Source organism: Salmo salar, chromosome ssa14, assembly GCF_905237065.1.
Source record: "Salmo salar chromosome ssa14, Ssal_v3.1, whole genome shotgun sequence".
NCBI classification, from domain to species: Eukaryota; Metazoa; Chordata; class Actinopteri; order Salmoniformes; family Salmonidae; genus Salmo; species Salmo salar.
Window position 1 is genome coordinate 52,245,755 of NC_059455.1, and position 21,958 is coordinate 52,267,712.

At 42.4% G+C, this 21,958-nt stretch overlaps 1 protein-coding gene across 6 annotated transcripts in view; it reads right to left on the reverse strand.

Moving 5' to 3' along the window:
* The window catches only part of vath (Vacuolar proton pump subunit H), a 98,097-nt gene that overhangs the window by 47,552 nt on the left and 28,587 nt on the right, over window positions 1–21,958 (reverse strand). For 5 of the 6 annotated variants that reach the window (NM_001140003.1, XM_045693601.1, XM_045693602.1 and 2 more), the window contains 3 exon segments: window positions 7,196–7,252; window positions 16,146–16,250; window positions 20,252–20,365. In NM_001140003.1, coding sequence (NP_001133475.1) covers window positions 7,196–7,252; window positions 16,146–16,250; window positions 20,252–20,365 — 276 coding nt within the window. 6 annotated transcript variants of the gene reach the window in all.

Sequence of the window (21,958 nt, forward strand, 5' to 3'; positions counted from 1 at the left end):
AACCATCGAGCAAGAAGCTCTAGCTTTGTTGTTAGCTCTGCAATACTTTGAAGTGTATCTAGGTTCTAGTGCCCTACCTGTGATTGTATATACTGACCATAACCCCTTAGTGCTTCTCCACCGGCTGTACAACCAGAACCAGCGCCTTATGCGTTGGGCGCTTATTGTGCAGAATTATAATTTGGAGATCCGCCACAAAGGGTTCTGAAAATGTATTGGCAGATGCTTTGTCTCGTGTTTATAAAAAAAAAAAAAAATATCCCCCCTAGGGTTGCTCTTTTAGCGGTGGGAGTGTTATGGATTCAGGTATCCTGTGTGTATTTCTTTTCTCTCCTTCTCCCCTCAGAGGTGGCAATCATCATTCCCCAATCAGAAGACACCTGCTCCTTTTCCATCACCCAATCACATCCCCTTTCTCTTGGTTTAAAAACCCAGTCAGTTGTTTTCTCTGGAGGTCAATCTCTCTGTGGCTCATTCGCTATCATTCACTCGCTCTTTGTAAGTTCGATCTCTCTTTTGTTTTTGCACCTACATGTCACTTTGTCCGGTATTGTTGTGGTGCATGTTTGATGGTGGGAAAAGGGGGTACCAAGACAAGTCGCCCATGGGCATACACTACCCATAGGAATACTTTGTCTAAGTACCCTAGTTAGAACTGGGCGGACCACCCACTGTATTTTTGGTTAGTTAGATGTATTGAAGTAGGCTAGTCTAGTTTAGGGGTGTTTTTGGATTATTGTTTTTTTTCCTTGGGTCCAGCTCAGCCCCTCTTCCCACACCCCTTTACCGTGTGTTTTAAAATAAACCATTAGTGTTTGATGGTAGATTTAAGTTGTCTGTGGTTTTTGTTCTCACTGTTCCTTTTCACTGTTATAATTTGCATGAGTTATGTTATGGGTCTCGTTTCCATCCCCCTAGAGTGCAGGGCCAAAGGGATTTGTAACGTAGTACTAGTAATAGCATCAAAATAAGTAGTTGTAGCAGCAGATGTAGTACCAGCAACAATAGTAGATGTAGCAGTAGCAAAAGAGCATCAGCAGTAACGTAGTAGCAGCACTAAGACAGTGATTGGTTATGTTATTAAACTGATCTGAGGGTTTCAGAGAATAAATCACCTGGGTAGAATTTCAAATGCATTAAAGACATCCTCTTCCCCTCGCCTTATGACCTTAGGGAATCCCCGCGGCCATCTTTGCCATCAGTCCAAACGATTAGCCAGTTAAGGGAAGTTGGCAACGTAAGCCACTCAGCACTCGTTTGTGATCGAGTGTACAATTCTGTTCACGTCGGGGCCTGAAACGCGCCATAATTCAATTAACGATGATTGTAAATCCGCTAAGAAAAGTCATCCAAAACATAAAACCAACATTAATACGGAGAAGTCAACATACAAGTGGAAGTAAAAAATTTCTGTAAATAACTTTGAAATTGTGCTACTAATGCACAAACACGTATCGTAAAAGTAATTATGTTTTTGTTTGGTTAGCTTTTGGAAACAACTGGCGCATACAACTTTTACTGACATCACACTTATACATTGTAATTTTCAATTTATCTGATGGCTAGCATTCGATGGCTGCGTTGTCTTCTAGCCAAGACATGAAATGCATCATTGTTGACAGAGCTTAAAGCACACAACAGCTACAGATGGTTCCATGACGACTGAAAACAGGACTGTGGGACGAACGAGACAAATTTCCAGGCATGGGCGGTCCATTTAAAAGTAATTCATTCTTCCCTTGCCCTGCAAATGTCAATTCATCACACGTCCTCAGTGTTAATTTGAGAGGAGGGGGAGTCTTTTACATGTTTGGAACGCAGCCCAGATGTGTAAAAGCCCCTAGAACAAGATGGCTGCCTGGTCAATAGGGTAGGGAACATGGTGGTCTGGGTAACAAAACCTTAATTTCCTCTCATTCTCTTCAAGCTAGAAGGGCTGTGCCGGTCATGGTATTTTGGATGACTGTAATTGGCCAGCCTTAATGATATTATTTGGGACACCCATTTTGTCCTTTCTGCTCCTGACTGCATGCGATGAAATAGAATGGCAGCACATGCACAGAACAAGCTGTTGCGCAGCAACTCCATGTCTTCCTGAAGCTAAATAATGAATATAAAACACTTCAGTCTAGTTTTTGACCCCATCATAGCATGGAGACTGCACTTGTGAAGGTGGTAAATTACCTTTTAATGACGTCAGACCGAGCCTCGTACTCCTAGACCTTAGTGCTGCTTTTGGATAATGGTGCCGGAGGGGATGGCTTCCGTTTTACGGGCTCCTAGCCAACTGCTATTGTTGTTTCCCGCATTATTTGTAACTTATTTTGTAAATAATTTTGCTGCTACAGTCTTATGACCAAAAAGGGCTTCTGGATATCAGAACAGCGATTACTCACCTCGAACTGGATGAAGGATATACTACTCCTCAGAGACCAGGCCCAAATCCCTGTCAATAGTGTGAAGACATGAGGGCGGAGATCGGGGTGCGTTGTGAGAATTTGTTGGCGAGTGGGTAACCCGCCTCTACCATCCCTTCTATTGGCCAACGTGCAATCACTGGAGAGTAAACTGGATGACCGCCGTTCGAGACTATCCTACCAACGAGACATTGAAAACGTATGTTTTACAGAATCATGGCTGAACGATGACACGGCTCATATACAGTTGGCTGGGTTTTCTGTGCATCAGCACAGCTACAACTGGTAAGACGACGGGTGGGGGTGTGTCTATTTGTCAATAAAAGCTGGTGCGCAATGTATCAAGGAAGTCTCAAAGTTTTGCTCGCCTGAGGTAGAGTACCTCATGATAAGCTGATTATTTCTGGCTGGGTACTCTGCTGACAATCTAATGTTTTGCTTTCGCTGTAAAGCCTTTTTGAAATCGGACAGTGTGGTTAGATAAAGGAGAGTCTTGTCTTTAAAATGCTGTAAAATAGTCGTATTTTTGAGGAATTTGTAATTCGCGCCACGCCTATCATTGGATATTGGAGCAGGTGTTCTGCTAGCGGAACGTCTAGATGTAAGAGGTTAACCTGTTGGGTCTAGGGGGCAGCATTTGCACGTCTGGATAAAAAAAATGTACCCGATTTAATCTGGTTACTAATCCTACCCAGTAACTAGAATATGCATATACTTATTATATATGGATAGAAAACACTCTAAAGTTTCTAAAACTGTTTGAATGGTGTCTGTGAGTATAACAGAACTCATTTGGCAGGCAAAACCCTGAGACATTTTCTGACAGGAAGTGGATACCTGATGTGTTGTATTGACTTTAAACCTATCCCATTGAAAAACACAGGGGCTTAGGAATATTTTGGCACTTCCTATTGCTTCCACTAGATGTCACCAGCCTTTACAAAGTGTTTTGAGTCTTCTGGAGGGAGATCTGACCGAACAAGAGCCATGGAACGATGATGTCCCATTAGACACCTGGCGCGCGAGTTCATGTTGGGTACCCTCGTTCCAATACGTTATAAAAGAGTATGCATTCGTCCACCTTGAATATTATTCATGTTCTGGTTAAAAAAGGCCCTAATGATTTATGCTATACAACGTTTGACATGTTTGAACGAACGGAAATATATTTTTTCCCCTCGTTCATGACGAGAAGTCCGGCTGGCTTACATCATGTGCTAACGAGACGGAGATTTTTGGACATAAATAATGAGCTTTTTTGAACAAAACTACATTCGTTATGGACCTGTGATACCTGGAAGTGACATCTGATGAAGAGAATCAAAGGTAATGGATTATTTACATAGTATTTTCTGGGCGCAGTGCTCAGTATTTTTCTGGGCGCAGTGCTCAGATTATTGCAAAGTGTGATTTCCCAGTAAGGTTATTTTTAAATCTGGCAAGTTGATTGAGTTCAAGAGATGTAAATCTATAATTCTTTAAATGACAATATAATATTTTACCAATGTTTTCTAATTTTAATTATTTAATTTGTGACGCTGACTTGACTGCCGGTTATTGGAGGGAAACGATTTCCTCAACATCAATGCCATAGTAAAACGCTGTTTTTGGATATAAATATGAACTTGATAGAACTAAAAATGCATGCATTGTCTAACATAATGTCCTAGGAGTGTCATCTGATGGAGATTGTAAAAGGTTAGTGCATCATTTTAGCTGGTTTTATGGTTTTGGTGACCCTGTCTTTGACTTGACAAAACATTACACACAACGCTTGTAAATGTACTGTCCTAACATACTCTAAATTTATGCTTTCGCCGTAAAACCTTTTTGAAATCGTAAAACGTGGTTAGATTAAGGAGATGTTTATCTTTCAAATGGTGTAAAATAGTTGTATTTTTGAAAAATTTGAATTTTGACATTTATTTGGATTCAAATTTGCCGCTCTTGAAATGCACCTGCTGTTGATGGAGTGCACCACGGGTGGCACGCTAGCGTCCCACCTAGCCCCAAGAGGTTAAGTAGGAAATACATTTCACAAATTAACTTAACAAGGCACGCCTGTTAATTGAAATGCATTCCAGGTGACTACCTCAGGAAGTTGGTTGAGAGAATGCTAAGTGTGTAAATGGTGGCTTCATGGAAGAATCTCAATATTTTGATTTGTGTAACACTTTTTTTGGTTACTACATGATTCCATATGTGTGATGTCTACAATGTAAAAATAAAGAAAAACCCTGGAATGAGTAGGTGTGTCCAGACTTGACTGGTACTGTATGTGCCGGGGGCTAGGGTCAGTCTGCTATATCTGGTGTAATTCTCCTGTCTGGTGTCCTGTGTGAATTTAAGTATGCTCCTTCTAAATCTCTCTGTCCCCCTCCCGGAGGATCTGAGCCCTAGGACCATGCCTGATGACTCCTGGCTGTCACTAGTCCACCTGGTCTTGTTGCTGCTCCAGTTTCAACTGTTCTCCCTGCGGCTATGGAACCCTGACGTGCTACCTTGTCCTGGACCTGCTATTTTTGTCTCCCTCTACCGCACCTGCGGTCTCAACCAGTAGGGTCAATCAGAGGTTATCTATGAACTCTTGAACAATCTGGCCTTAATGGCCATGTACTATCTCCACCTGGCACAGACAGAAGAGGACTGGCCACCCCTCAGAGCAGGGTTCCTCTAGATTTCTTCCTAGCCACTGTGCTTCTACATCGCTTGCTGTTTGGGGTTTTAGGGTGGGTTTCTGTATAAAACTGACATCTGCTGATGTAAAAAGGGCTTTATAAATACATTTGATTGAAAAGAACGGGTATCGCCATTGACGTCAATGATGGCGTACCCATAGAAGCAAAGCTGGAAGTCAATTCCTTAAAAGTAACCCCATCACCAGTAAATTCATTACATTAACGCAGGAAGTAACCCCATCAATAAATTCATTACGTTAACGTCTATGGGACGCAAGCGTCCCACCCCTGGTACACCCTATCAACAACAGGTGAAATATCAAGAGCGCCAAATTTGAAAACAATTACATTTCTCAAACATACAACTATCTTACACCCTTTGAAAGATAAACATCTCCTTAATCTAACCACGTTGTCCGATTTCAAAAAGGCTTTACGGCAAAATCATAAAGTTAGATTATGTTAGGAGAGTACATTGACAATAGCTGTGTGTAATGTTTTGTCAATTCAAAGACAGGCGTCACCAAAAGCAGAAAACCAGCTAAAATTATGCACTAACCTTTGACAATCTCCATCAGATGACACTCCTAGGACATTATGTTAGACAATACATGCATTTTTTGTTCTATCAAGTTCATATTTATATCCAAAAACAGCGTTTTACTATGGCGTTGAGGAAATCGTTTCCCTCCAATAACCGCCAGTCAATCAGCATGACAAATTAAATAATTACTATTCGAAAACATTGGTAAAATATTATATTGTCATTCAAAGAATTATAGATTTACATCTCTTGAACGCAACCGGATTGCCAGATTTAAAAATAACCTTACTGGGAAATCACACTTTGCAATACAGACAAAGGGCCATGTTGGAGAGATCGAAAATACTATGTAAATAATCCATTACCTTTGATTCGCTTCATCAGATGTCACTTCCAGGAATCCCAGGTCCATAACAAATGTAGTTTTGTTCGAAAAAGCTCATAATTTATGTCCAAAAAGCTCAGTGTTGTTAGCACATGATCTATGCCAGCCGGACTTCTCGTCATGAACGAGGGGGAAAAAAATATTTACGTTCGTTCAAACGTTGTATAGCATAAATTAGTGCCTTTTTTAACCAGAACATGAATTATATTCAAGGCGGACGTTTGCATTCTCTTTTAAAACGTTTTGGAACGAGAGTACCCAACATGAACTCGCGCGCAAGAGTCTAATCGGCCATCACCGTTCCGTTGTCACAGTATAAGACTCTAAAGACTGGTGACATCTAGTGGAAGCCATAGGAAGTGCTCAACAATTGATAAGCCCCTGTGTGTTTCAATGGCATAGGCTTATTAAAGGTAATTCAACACATCAGGTATCCACTTCCTGTCAGAATTTGTCTCAGGGTTTTGACTGCCATATGAGTTCTGTTATACTTACAGACACCATTCAAACAGTTTTAGAAAATTCAGAGTGTTTTCTATCCAAACATGAACAATAATATGCATATTCTAGCTTCTGAGTTGGTGTAGGAGGCAGTTAAAAATGGGCACATTTTTTTCCAAAATTCTCAATACTGCCCCCTAGCCCCAACAGGTTAACGCAGGAAGTAAACCCATCGATGTGTGCTCGTGATTTGTTGATTCAACTCAACTGACATTACAAAAAAATTCCTTCTTTTGCACGAGCAACGGTTATGAGGGTTATTTTATTTTCATGACAGTCCTCATCCACACGGTTATATGGCAATTGTGTTCCAGTCGTTATTTATTAGACTACCCAGCTCCCATGCTGTGTGAATGTAGATATCAGCCAGCAGTATGTCTCAAACACCCCCTACAGACAACTACTCTAACAGATCAGATCAATGAGAGAAGAGAAGCAGCTGTTGTGCAGAACAGACGCGCCCTACCGAGACGCACAGACAGAGCGAGAAGACAACAAAGTGAGAACAGACAGAGAAGTGAATGTCCAGTGACGGTCAGCCCAGAGAAAGCCAGGGTCACGGTCAGCCCAGAGAAAGCCAGGGTGAAACAAACCAAACAGCCATTTGGCAGTACCAGGCCGACCAGCCATGTAGATTAGTGTGTGTTAGGCTGCATCATGTCATACTCACGTCACTGGGGGATATAGTGCCATGCCCTATGGAGTCTGGACCTGTACCATGAAGCTTCTAATGGAGGACAAATGAAAGGAATGAAACTGTAGAATATTGCTTCGAAGAGAAAAGGCATCTCTTCCTGTATTGGAGTACTGTCCTGTATTGGAGCTGTCAAAACAGCTCTCAGAATGGTTACATGATTATTGTGGCTAGTCAGGTTGATATAACAGTTAATTTAAAGTGTTTACTTGCTTTGCAAGAAGAAACATTTCCCTGAAAATCATGTTTACATGGACAGCTGAAATGAGGCTACCTGATGGGACTTTGATAAATACAGAACATCAGTAATCAAAATAAAGGTTCTACCACGTCATTCTGAGTTCAGACACAAAGTTCGTATGTGAAAACAATTTATAAGCTGCATACTTTCAGTTTTTCCTAAATATTTTCACTCCTGCACAAGAGGGAAGCTTGCGCTACCCAGTGCAGGCACAAGATCAAATACACCACAGGAACGATGGATTAAGCTGTTTTACATGTCCTAATCATTCTAAAGATTGTTCAGAAAAACCAGGTGTTTTAATCAGCGGATGCTTACTTTGATGATGACCTTACGCCTATTAAGATAGTCATGTAAACACCTTACTCTGCGTAATGCCATACTCCTTCTGCCAAAACCATAAGACATGCAGAGTAAGGTGTTTACATGACTAATGCCATACTCCGCCAAAACCATTATTAGTGTGCATGTAAACATACTCATTGTTCCTAAATTAATTATTGACTTTGGCATGAAATAAAGCTGTATCTAAAACACTGGTATGTCTCAACGGGTGGTAAATGCTTTGTACAGCTAGTCTGTTTCTAGTCAATAAAATGTCATTAAAAAGGGGAAATCTGCAATTGCAACATCCAGTTTTAGACAAATGAATTATATTTACCTATTGACCCTTGAATAATAACTTGCCTCATGAGCTTGTTTTACTCCTTTGTTTGAAACCATAATCATTGTCAACAAACACTGTATAGTTTGAAAACATGGTTAAAACTTTAAATCAAATCAAAGTTTGTCACATGCGCCGAATACAACAGGTGTAGACCTTACAGTGAAATGCTTACTTACAGGCTCTAACCAACACTGCAAAAAAGGTATTAGGTGAACAATATGTAAGTAAAGAAATAAAAACAGTAAAAAGGCAGTGAAAAATAACAGTAGCGAGGCTACATACAGGCACCGGTTAGTCAGGCTGATTGAGGTAGTATGTACATGTAGACATGGTTAAAGTGACTATGCATATATGATAAACAGAGAGTAGCAGCAGCGTAAAAGAGGGTTGGGGGGGACACACAATGCAAATAGTCCGGGTAGCCATTTGATTACCTGTTCAGGAGTCTTATGGCTTGGGGGTAAAAACTGTGAGAAGCCTTTTTGTCCTAGACTTGGCACTCCGGTACCGCTTGCCATGCGGTAGTAGAGAGAACAGTCTATGACTGGGGTGGCTGGGGTCTTTGACAATTTTTAGGGCCTTCCTCTGACACCGCCTAGTGTAGAGGTCCTGGATGGCAGGAAGCTTGGCCCCAGTGATGTACTGGTCCGTACGCACTACCCTCTGTAGTGCCTTGCGGTCGGAGGCCGAGAAGTTGCCATACCTGGCAGTGATGCAACCGGTCAGGATGCTCTTGATGGTGCAGCTGTAGAACCTTTTGAGGATCTGAGGACCTATGAAAAATCTTTTTAGTTTCATGAGGGGGAATAGGCTTTGTCGTGCCCTCTTCACGACTGTCTTGGTGTGTTTGGAACATTCTAGTTTGTTGGTGATGTGGACACCAAGGAATTTGAAGCTCTCCACTACAGCCCCGTTGATGAGAATGGGGGCGTGCTCGGTCCTCCTTTTCCTGTAGTCCACAATCATCTCCTTAGTCTTGGTTACGTTGAGGGATAGGTTTTTATTTATGCATTCGTGGGAAAACAGGGAGTACAGGAGGGGACTGAGCACGCACACCTGAGGGGCTCCAGTGTTGAGGATCAGCGTGGCGGATGTGTTGTTCCCTACCCTCACCACCTGGGGGCGGCCCTTTAGGAAGTCCAGGATCCAGTTGCAGAGGGAGGTGTTTAGTCCCAGGTTCCTTAGCTTAGTGACAAGCTTTGAGAGTACCATGGTGTTGAACACTGAGCAGTAGTCAATGAATAGCATTCTCACATAGGTGTTCCTTTTGTCCAGGTGGGAAAGGGCAGTGTGGAGTGCAATAGAGATTGCATCATCTGTGGATCTATTTGGGCGGTATGCAAATTGGAGTGGGTCTAGGGTTCCTGGGATAATGGTGTTGATGTGAGCCATGACCAACCTTTCAAAGCACTTCATGGCTACGGACGTCAGTGCTACGGGTCTGTAGTCATTTAGGCAGGCTATCGTGTTCTTGGGCACAGGGACTATGGTGGTCTGCTTGAAACATGTTGGTATTACAGACTCAAATCAGGGACATGTTGAAAATGTGAGTGAAGACACCTGTCAGTTGGTCAGCACATGCCTGGAGCACACGTCCTGGTAATCCATCTGGCTCCGCGGCCTTGTGAATGTTGACCTGTTTAAAGGTCTTACTCACGTCGGCTACGGAGAGCGTGATCACACAGTCGTCCGGAACAGCTGATGCTCTCATGCATGCCTCAGTGTTGCTTGCCTCGAAGCGAGCACAGAAGTGATTTAGCTCATCTGGTAGGCTCATGTCACTGGGCAGCTCGTGGCTGTGCTTCCCTTTGTAGTCTGTAATAGTTTGCAAGCCCTGCCACATAAAACGAGCGTCGGAGCCGATGTAGTATGATTCAATCTTAGCCCTGTATTGACACTTTGCCTGTTTGATGGTTCGTCGGAGGGCATAGCAGGATTTCTTATAAGCTTCCGGGTTAGAGTGCCGCACCTTAAAAGCGGCAGCTCTACCATTTAGCTCAGTGCAAATGTTGTCTGTAATCCATGGCTTCTGGTTGGGGTATGTACGTACAGTCACTGTTCGGGACGACATCCTCGATGCACTTATTGATAAAGCCAGTGACTGATGTGGTGTACTCCTCAATGCCTTCGGAAGAATCCCGGAACATGTTCCAGTCTGTGATAGCAAAACAATCCTGTAGTTTAGCATCTTCATCTGACCACTTTTTTATAGACCGAGTCACTGGTGCTTCCTGCTTTAGTTTATGCTTGTAAGCAGGAGGATAGAATTGTGGTCCAATTTACCAAATTGGTAGGATAGTCGTGATCGTACCTGGTCTAATTTATTGTCCAATGATTGCACGTTGGCGAGTAAAATTGACGGTAACGGCAGCTTTCCCACTCGCCTCCTGCGGATCCTTACGAGGCATCCTGCTCTGTGTCCTCTGTACCTGCGTGTCTTCCTCTTGCAAATAACTGGGATGTCGGCCTTGTCGGGCGTTTGGAGAATGTCCTGTGCGTCCTGCTTGTTGATAAAAAAATCTTTATCTAATCCGAGGTGAGTGATCGCTGTTCAGATGTCCAGAAGCTCTTTTTTGCCGTAAGATACGGTTGCAGAAACCTTTATGTACAAAATAAGTTACAAATAACGTGAAAAAAAACTAAATAGCAGAATTAGTTGGGCCTCCGTAAAACTGCTGCCATTTCTTCCGGCGCCATTTTAGAATGTGCTACCATGGATGATCAGTCCTTGTATCCATAGCTTGGTCTACGAATTTGAGTTATTACATTTCCCCAACTCCATTCCATAACTTTTTAACAAAACAGTGTCGGGCATCACTTTGATATTGTTTGAACAGCAGATTTCCCCTTTAAGCAGCCTTCACCATGCTGTATCGACCAGAACTAACCAAGCGGTAGGCAGCCTTCACCGTGCTGTATCGACCAGAACTAACCTAGCGGTAGGCAGCCTTCACCGTGCTGTATCGACCAGAACTAACCTAGCGGTAGGCAGCCTTCACCGTGCTGTATCGACCAGAACTAACCTAGCGGTAGGCAGCCTTCACCGTGCTGTATCGACCAGAACTAACCTAGCGGTAGGCAGTCTTCACCGTGCTGTATCGACCAGAACTAACCTAGCGGTAGGCAGTCTTCACCATGCTGTATCGACCAGAACTAACCTAGCGGTAGGCAGCCTTCACCGTGCTGTATCGACCAGAACTAACCTAGCGGTAGGCAGCCTTCACCGTGCTGTATCGACCAGAACTAACCTAGCGGTAGGCAGCCTTCACCGTGCTGTATCGACCAGAACTAACCTAGCGGTAGGCAGCCTTCACCATGCTGTATCGACCAGAACTAACCTAGCGGTAGGCAGCCTTCACCATGCTGTATCGACCAGAACTAACCTAGCGGTAGGCAGCCTTCACCATGCTGTATCGACCAGAACTAACCTAGCGGTAGGCAGCCTTCACCATGCTGTATCGACTAGAACTAACCAAGGCAGGCGTTAGATTACAAGCGTTTTGAAGTGTGGTCCTCAGTAGCTCAGTTGGTAGAACATGGCGCTTGCAACCCCAGGATAGTGGGTTCGATTTCCTGGACCAGCCAGACGTAAAAAAGTGTATGCAAGCATGACTAAGTCACTGTGGATAAAAGGGTGTGCTAAAAGACATATCACCAAGTGCAACATTAATAAAGACGGTTATGGGAAACAGCTCGGAGATTTAACCTGTTAGGGCTAGGGGGCAGTATTGACACAGCCGGATAAAAAACATACCCGATTTAATCTGGTTACTACTCCTGCCCAGTAACTAGAATATGCATATAATTATTGGCTTTGGATAGAAAACACCCTAAAGTTTCTAAAACTGTTTGAATGGTGTCTGAGTATAACAGAACTCATATGGCAGGCAAAAACCTGAGAAGATTCCAAACAGGAAGCGCCCTCTCTGACAAGTTGTTGTTCATCTTGGCTCTTTTTATTGAAGACTAAGGATCTTTGCCGTGACGTGACACTTCCTACGGCTCCCATAGGCTCTCAGAACCCGGGAAAAAGCTGAATGATATCGAGGCAGCCTCTGGCTGAAACACATTATCGCGTTTGGATAGTGGCTGGTCAGAGTACTCTCTTTGTACGTATACAGGCTTTCCCGGTCGGAATATTATCTATTTTTTATGAGAAAAATGGCATAAAAATTTATTTTAAACAGCGGTTGACATGCTTCGAAGTACGGTAATGGAATATTTAGAAATGTTTTGTCACGAAATGTGCCATGCTCGTCACCCTTATTTACCCTTTCGGATAGTGTCTTGAACGCACGAACAAAACGCCGCTATTTGGATATAACAATGGATTATTTGGGACCAAACCAACATTTGAAGTAGAAGTCCTGGGAGTGCATTCTGACGAAGAACAGCAAAGGTAATAACATTTTTCTTATAGTAAATCTGACTTTGCTGAGTGCTAAACTTGCTGGGTGTCTAAATAGCTAGCCCTGTGATGCCGGGCAATCTACTGAGAATATTGCAAAATGTGCTTTCACCAAAAAGCTATTTTAAAATCGGACATATCGAGTGCATAGAGGAGTTCTGTATCTATAATTCTTAAAATAATTGTTATGTTTTTTGTGAACGTTTATCGTGAGTAATTTAGTAAATTCACCGGCAGTGTTCGGTGGGAATGCTAGTCACATGCTAATGTAAAAAGCTGGTTTTTGATATAAATATGAACTTGATTGAACAAAACATGCATGCATGCATTTTTGAGGTATTTGAATATCGCGCCACGGGATTACACTGGCTGTTGAGTAGGTGGGACGCAAGCGTCTTCGTTAACGATGCTCCTACGAAGTTTCTAACGATTAACTTAGCCTTTCAGATGCTTTTAGGAAACCGGGCCCTGGACAGTGTGTCGCAATGAAAGCTAGAGAAGGTTACAAAGAAGGTTGGAGTCCCTGTTCCCGAGCTGTAATGTTTACTCAGACAGAGAGGACAAACACTGACAGAAAAATCTAGCTAGATAACCAGTGAATACAGTTCGAAAACATCTAGCTACAGTGGTTTCTCCACTAAAGGTTTTGTGATTATGCTGTGGTACTTAGAGGTAATTTGTGGATTAGTACGGTACCCTGCATCACCACTTCATTGCTCCAGACCACCACAAGGGGGAGTTAGAGCACTGATTATGCTTTTGGGTCCTACTGTGTCTCTGACAATGAATGGGCAACATAAACCTAAATAGAAACTGATAATTGTGCACAATTCAGTATTACTTACTAAAACTGTTACACTAAGGTTTTTATTATTTTATTTTGCTTTTACTGTAGTTGTGTAGCCCACTCCTGACTGGTCACGTTGTACAGCACCTGAGTGGCGCAATGGTCTAAGACACTGCATAGCAGTGCAAGCTGTGTTGCTACAGATGCTGGTTCAATACCTGTGCCGGCCAAAACTTTTTCACGCTCATTTTACGTTATTTGGAAAAAAAATCTGCAGAATATTGTTATTTTGTAAACAAAGTGATTATTAATTTAGAATGATATAAAAGTCCCTTGGATATTCTCACAGATATATTATTAACCCTGGTATTAGCAGGACAATATATGTTGGTCATGGCTCCCAAGTGGAGCACAATGGGATTTCAGTTCTCCAGCTGTATCCACTGAGATAGCACAATGGGATTTCAGTGCTCCAGCTGTATCCACTGAGATAGCACAATGGGATTGCCTTGCAGTTCTCCAGCTGTATCCACTGAAAGCGTGCAAGGTTCAAGGCACGAGGGCAGGGGGTACGGGATGGGCAGCAGAGCCACGCACAGAAGACAGACCTAGCCCATGAGGAAGAGGAGGAGGGTGGGTGGACCCCCACCCCGCCACACTGGGTAGCACCTAGCAACACTTTAAGGGCCATTGCACTAATAATGGCACAGACTAGGGAAACGTTCCCGCTCTTAGTGCCAGTCCACATGTTCAAACTAAAACAATGTAACTAATAATGGCATCTTTATGCTTCGTTAATAAAATAATGATAAAAATACTCTTTCAAAATGCCGATGTTTATTTAGTTATGGATCTATAACAAATTACTATGGGAATAAATGTCACAATTACAGAAATATCCTCCAATCCTCTATATGTAATTATTTGCGGAGAGTCACGTCATAGTCACGTCATAGCTATTTTAGCACCGTTTTGCGCTGCTCTGAGATAAGCATGGGGACTGGTCTTGATAAATCAATTAGATTTTTATTTTGACTGAATCTCCTTTTGGGTATTGGTTAGACTACAATTAGGGTGTAGAAATGTTATGCTCTTAGAGTAACCTTTATTTATCTAGGCAAGTCAGTTAAGAACAAATTCTTATTTACAAGGACAGCCTACTCCTTCCTCCCTGTCGGGGAATTGAACCCCGGTCTCCCGCACGACAAGGGATTCTTTAGCTAAATAGCCCAGTACTGTACTCCTGACCCTTGTACAGAGCAATATTTTCCGTTCCATCCTAACGCAAACCCAGAGTGTTTTTCGTTTTTCTTGTTATAGAAACACCATAATATTAATCAAATTAATCACAAACTCATTGTGGTTACAATAAAGAATGTAAATAAGATGCTGTGTTTATATTTACAGTAATGACGGACAGCTGGCGGCATTTTGAAAACAGGTTTTCAAACACTTGTAGCCGATTAGCAGGACAAAAGACTCTTTATAGCCCGGCTACTATAGTTGTGAACCTTCCTCTACCTGCAAAAAATGACATTGCGATCAAAGAGAACAGACGAAATGGACATGGTTTTCATCAAGCCAGCTTCTTTCTATGGTGCTACCCGTTCCAGGGTTAGGACCACCACGAGAGGACTTTGAAAATGAGCCAGAGCTGAGAGGATCACCAAAAGTAAAGGTTCCAGGGCATTTTCTCAACAAAAAAAATGTATATAGCCTATCAATGTGTAGGCATACTGTGTAATAAAATCGATAATTAAATAAAGGTTAAATAAAAATAATGCTTTATTATCCAAACGTAAAAGCATATACTGTACAGTACTGTATTTTTTCATCAGCATCTTTATGCTTTCTTTAATAAAATAAGGATAAAAATACTCCTTCGATGTTTATTTAGTTATGGAACCATAACAAATTACCATGGGAATAAATATCACTGAATTACAGAAATATTGGAACAAAGCTGTCTAATGAAGGTAAACAAATTGTTGCTCAGTGAAAAATACTCTTTCAAACACACACATGGTCATGTTTTACAGTGCCATTATGGCTATTAGCAGGTAGCTAGACAATAGACATTCCTAGAAAGAAGGTAGGGAGAGAATTCTACCGTCAAATGTATTTCTTAGTTAGGTTGACCGTGATTTAATCCACCAGAAAAGACAAAACAAATAATACAACAAAAATTATTATTATTATTTATCACATCCGACCGTGATGGGAAGTCCCGTAGGGCAGCGCACAGTTGGCCCAGCGTTTCTCTCCCTCTAAAACCAGAAATAAATGTTTTGGCCTTTATTCAGATTACAATCGCTAGAAATAAACCTCCAAAATATAGTTATATATTATCAAGTTGATGGCACAGTCATATAGCCTGGCACCTACATCAAGCTGAGTGACTCACTCATTCATGGCTTTGGATCAAAATAAATAAGTACCAACATTCTGATAGTCTTTAATAAATAAATAAATGTTTGTTATCCTGACCTGGACACCCTGTACAGTACTATAATAGCCCATTATGGGCTATTAGCAGGACAATGTACCTTTACCAACACCTCTGTATTTTGATACTTTGTGGATGGGGCCTCCCGAGTGGCGCAGCTGTCTAAGACACTATTGGTAGGCCTACAGAAAATATATGACGTGACTCTCCACCAATAATTACATATAGAGGATTGGAGGATTCTACATTAAAACCCGGCATGTGTATGTTCGATACCGGCGTGTGTGTGGAAGTTCAGAGGGTTGGAGGGTTATATACCTGGGAGCTGGGTCTGATATACATGTGGTTTTAGTTCAGAGGGTTGGAGGGTTATATACCTGGGAGCTGAGCTGGGTCTTGATCCAGTTGAAGTAGTAGTTGAGGTCACTTCCCTCCATCAGGTCACGACCCCAGGCTGCTAGCTTAGCAATGATCCTGGCCGCCTGGGAGAGAGGAGAGACTACAAGTGAGACCCTAAAGCCAAGCCTGAGCCTGCTCAATATTAAAGTGGAACTGACAGTTTTAGCAACTTCAAATCTTATAAACATTTCATATACACCCCCAGGAACAATTTTATAACTTCTTTTTACATTTTCTGACAAGCGAGCACTTAGATATGGTCATTTTCAGGTTTTCATGAATTCATAGAATGTTTGGGAATGACGTAGAGTAAGGCATTTGTGAAAATTCTACAGCGATATTGAGTGGGAAAGCGTCTGTGCGTTTGGACAATTAATAGACACTGCAGTAAATAAAACCTAATAAAATCATCTGTCTTGTCCAGGACCAGAGTCTACGCAGACTGGTACGCCATAGCCAATCAGAGCTACAGCAGGCCTATATGCAAATAAGCCATTTGCCACACAGGCCTCAAATCATTCACTTTGAACGGACTAGTTAATTTTTTTATTACAGGAAGTAGCAACAGCGTGACTTTAGATCATTAGAACGCATTCACCAAAAGCAAAAAAATACACCTGAATGGATTACTGCAAATAAAAATATGAACTCAGCAAAAAAAGAAATGTCCTCTCACTGTCAAATGCGTTTATTTTCAGCAAACTTAACATGTGTAAATATTTGTATGAACATAACAAGATTCAACAACTGAGACATTAACTGAACAAGTTCCACAGACATGTCACTAACAGAAATTGAATAATGTGTCCCTAAAAGGGGGGGTCAAAATCAAAAGTAACAGTCAGTATCTGGTGTGGCCACCAGCTGCATTAAGTACTGCCGTGCATCTCCTCCTCATGGACTGCACCAGATTTGCCAGTTCTTGCTGTGAGATGTTACCCCACTCTTCCACCAAGGTACCTGCAAGTTCCCAGACATTTCTGGGGGGAATGGCCCTAGCCCTCACCCTCCGATCCAACAGGTCCCAGACGTGCTCAATGGGATTAAGATCCGGGCTCTTCGTTGGCCATGGCAGAACAATGACATTCCTGTCCTGCAAGAAATCACACACAGAACCAGCAGTATGGCTGGTGGCATTGTCATGCTGGAGGGTCATGTCAGGATGAGCCTGTAGGAAGGGTACCACATAAGGAAGGAGGATGTCTTCCCTGTAACGCACAGCGTTGAGATTGCCTGCAATGACAAAAAGCTCAGTCCGATGATGCTGTGACACCACCCCAGACCATGACGCACCCTCCACCTCAATCCAGCTCCAGAGTACAGGCCTCGGTGTAACGCTCATTCCTTCGATGATAACACCCCTCATGAGACAAAACCGCGACTCGTCAGTGAAGAGCACTTTTTGCCAGTCTTGTCTGGTCCAGCGACGGTGGGTTTGTGCCCATAGGCGACGTTGTTGCCGGTGATGTCTGGTGAGGACCTGCCTTACAACAGACCCACAAGCCCTCAGTCCAGCCTCTCTCAGCCTATTGCGGACAGTCTGATCACTGATGGAGGGATTGTGCATTCCTGGTGTAACTCAGGCAGTTGTTGTTGCCATCCTGTACCTGTCCCGCAGGTGTGATGTTCGGATGCACCGATCCTGTGCAGGTGTTGTTACACGTGGTCTGCCACTGCGAGGATGATCAGCTGTCCGTCCTGTCTCCCTGTAGTGTTGTCTTAGGCGTCTCACAGTACGGACATTGCAATTGATTGCCTTGGCCACATCTGCAGTCCTCATGCCTCCTTGCAACATGCCTAAGGCACGTTCACGCAGATGAGCAGGGAACCTTAATTGCCTACCGTCTGTAAGCTGTTAGTGTCTTAACGACCGTTCCACAGGTGCATGTTCATTAATTGTTTATGGTTCATTAAACAAGCATGGGAAACAGTGTTTAAACCCTTTACAATGAAGATCTGTGAAGTTATTTGGATTTTTACGAATTATCTTTGAAAGACAGGGTCCTGAAAACGGAACGTTTTATTTTTTTGCTGAGTTCTGAGCAGAAATGCCTTCTGGAACATGTGAACTTTCATGTGCCTTAATATCAGAATTGTATGCCATCTGTAAATACGAATAAAGCATTTTAATTACGAGCCTAGTTGGCTTAGCCTAGGAAAAAGTGAGGAACCTTCTCACTAGCCATGATTGGCTGAGATAATGGATGGGCTGGACATGCTGAAACGAGTTTCGGATCGGTCTGCCATGTAGCACGCTTTGGTCTATAACATGAGCTGCTCAGTATGTGTAGATAATCCTTGCTACCGCAGCTTTTTTGACAGATATAACGTTAGCCATAGAGAACTGCAAAAGTTTTGCTACTGTTCTCAACAACATTGCTGCACTGAATTTAGCAGACCCTATCGACAAAGATCAGTGGGAAAAAGTTATGGACTACTTTCTGCACACAGTCAGCGTGAACCGGAGTGACTTGACACAACGAGCCAAACAAGCTGCACAAACAAAACGGAAAAGACACAGGACGTCTTAGTTAAAGGGGTTCCAGTCTGGCGTGAAGATTTCATCCATCTATATGAATAAAAGTCTAACTACATTTACAGATAATATTTGTTTCTAATTTTGTCAGTCGTTTTCATTTTAAATTCAAGCATACTGTTAGCTAGCGAACATGATGCGTGTATGATCTGTGTAGTAATATTATTGGTATCTCAGAAATCCATTTGAATTGCTAGTTATAGCCTAAAGTTAGCAAGCTAGCTAGCATTGAACCTAGTTGGTTAGATTTAGCTTCCTACAGATTCATACTACAGCATTTCATGCATGGTGGCTGACTGTGACAATCCATTTGTTTTGCTTGTGCATGGGTTGGGATTATGGTTCATAGTTTAGCTAGCTAGCTACATATCTAAACAAAAAAAGACTCCACTCTGCCACATGATTACATGACCCATCAAGTTAGCCAGGTGTGTCTGGAGGTTACTACGGCCATCTTGTATTTTATGTACATGTCTAGACAATAGTGACCCATCCACTTAGTTAGATGTGGCACATGGCCTCACATGTGAATCCTTAAAGAGATAGATGGGGCTAAGGCTTAAGAGGGTGTGAATGATGCTGAATAGGTGTAGACAAAGAAGAGCTCTCCAGTAGGTGTACAAAAACATTCAAGGGCCATTTTCTCAAAAGTGGGGTTACCTACTTTATCAACTTTCAAAGCAGAATTACATTCCCATTATGGTAGAGAAATTATAAAATTATCTGGCAACAGCTCTGGTAGACATTTCTGCAGTCAGCATGCCAATTTAACGCTCCCTCAAAACTTAAAAACTGTGGCATTGCGTTGCGTAACAAAATGCACAATTTAGAGTGGCTTTTTATTGTCCCCAGCACAAGGTGCACCTGTGTCATTTCTTTTTTTTCTTCTTTTTATTTAACTAGGTAAGTCGGTATAGAACAAATTATTTACAATGACGATCTACCCCAGCCAACGCTGGGCCAATTGCGCGCTGCCCTATGGGACTCTCAATCTCGGCCGGATATGATACAGCCTGGAATAGAGGGTCTGTAGTGACACCTCTTGCACTGAGATGCAGTGCCTTAGACCGCTGTGCCACTCAGGAGCCCATGATGATCATGCTGTTTAATCAGCTTCTTGATATGCCACCCCTGTCAGGTGGATGGATTATCTTGGCAAAAGGAGAAATACTCACTAACAGGGACGTAAACAAATTTGTGCACAACATTTGAGAGAAATAAGCTTTTTGTACAATTTCTAGGATCTTTTATTTCAGCTCATGAAACATGGGATCAACACTTTACATGTTGCGTTTATATTTTTTGTTCAGTATACTTTATACGAAAGGCCATACAAAAATGTAAATGTAATCTTCATGCAAATAACCTTCTGGTCATTCTGAAAACATAAGCAATATGCCTTTGAATAGTCCATCTTTTCCTCCTCTTCAACTTTTCTTAATCTCTCCCTCAGGACACTTCCTTTCACCATTTCCTCCCATATCCCACCTCCCTCCCTCCCTCCCTCGGTGATAGCTGTAGGCTAGTGGGTGGCGTAGTGATACTAACCATGTGGACGGTAAACAGGTCCTGGCGGTTGAGCATGGGAAGAAAGTAGGACCAGGCAGTGCTCTTTGTCTTCTTGGCGTAGTCAAAGAAGATGTTCACCCTCTGGTGGTTCTCCTACAGAAACACAACAGAACCCTGTTTTAACATCTAGTGGTTCTAAAGGAACACAAGAAATCGGTTTTCTCTTCTAGTGCAGGGATATTCAACTCTTAACCTGCGAGGTCCAGAGCCTGCTGGTTTTCTGTTCTACCTGACAATGAATTGCAAACCTGGTGTCCCACTTCTAAATCAGTCCCTGATTAGAGGGGAATAATGAAAAAATGCAGTGGAACTGGTTTCGAAGTCCAGAGTTGAGTTTGAAGTTTCTAGTAGTTCTGAAGGAACAGAAGAGAACCCTGTTTTAACCTCTAGCGGTTCTCATACAGAAACACTAGAACCCGGTTTTAAACTCAGTTTTTCACAATTCCTGACATTTTAATCCTAGTAAAAATGCCCTGTCTTAGGTCAGTTAGGATCACCACTTTATTTTAAGAATGTGAAATGTCAGAATAATAGTCGAGAGAATTATTTATTTCAGCTTTTATTTCTTTCATCACATTACCAGTGGGTCAGAAGTTTACATACACTCAGTATTTGGTAGCATTGCCTTTAAATTGTTTAACTTGGGTCAAACGTTTCGAGTAGCCTTCCACAAGCTTCCCACAATATGTTGGGTGAATTTTGGCACATTCCTCCTGACAGAGCTGGTGTAACGGAGTCAGGTTTGTAGGCCTCCTTGCTCGCACACTCTTTTTCACTTCTGCCCACAAATGTTCTATAGGATTGAGGTCAAGGCTTTGTGATGGCCACTCCAATACCTTGACTTTGTTGTCCTTAAGCCATTTTGACAACTTTGGAAGTATGCTTGGGGTCATTGTCCATTTGGAAGACCCATTTGTGACCAATGTTGCTTCAATATATCTACATAATTGTTCTTCCTCATGAAGTCATCTATTTTGTGAAGTGCACTAGTCCCTCCTGCAGCAAAGCACCCCCACAACATGATGCTGCCACCCCCGTGCTTCATGGTTGAGATGGTGTTCTTCGACTGGCAAGCTTCCCCCTTTTTCCTCCAAACATAACGATGGTCATTATGGCCAAACAGTTCTATTTTTGTTTCATCAGACCAGAGGACATTTCTCCAAAAAGTACGATCTTTGTCCCCATGTGCAGTTGCAAACCGTAGTCTGGCATTTTTTATGGTGTTTTTGGAGCAGTGGCATCTTCCTTGCTGAGCGGCCTTTCAGGTTATGTGGATATAGTTTACGTTTGTACCTGTGTCCTCCATCGTCACAAGGTCCTTCGCTGTTGTTCTGGGATTGATTTGCACTTTTCACACCAAAGTACGTTCATTTCAAGGAGACAGAACACATCTCCTTCCTGAGCGGTCTGACGGCTGCGGGGTCCCATGGTGTTTATACTTGCTTACTATTATTTGTACAGATGAACGTGGTACCTTCAGGCGTTTGGAAATTGCTCCCAAGGATGAACCAGACTTGTGGAGGTCTACCATTTTTTTTCCTGAGATCTTGGCTGATTTCTTTTGATTTTCCCATGATGTCATGTGAAAAGGCACTGAGTTTGAAGGTAGGCATTGAAATTCATCCACAGGTACACCTCCAATTGACTCAAATGATGTCAATTAGCCTATGAGAATCTTCTAAAGCC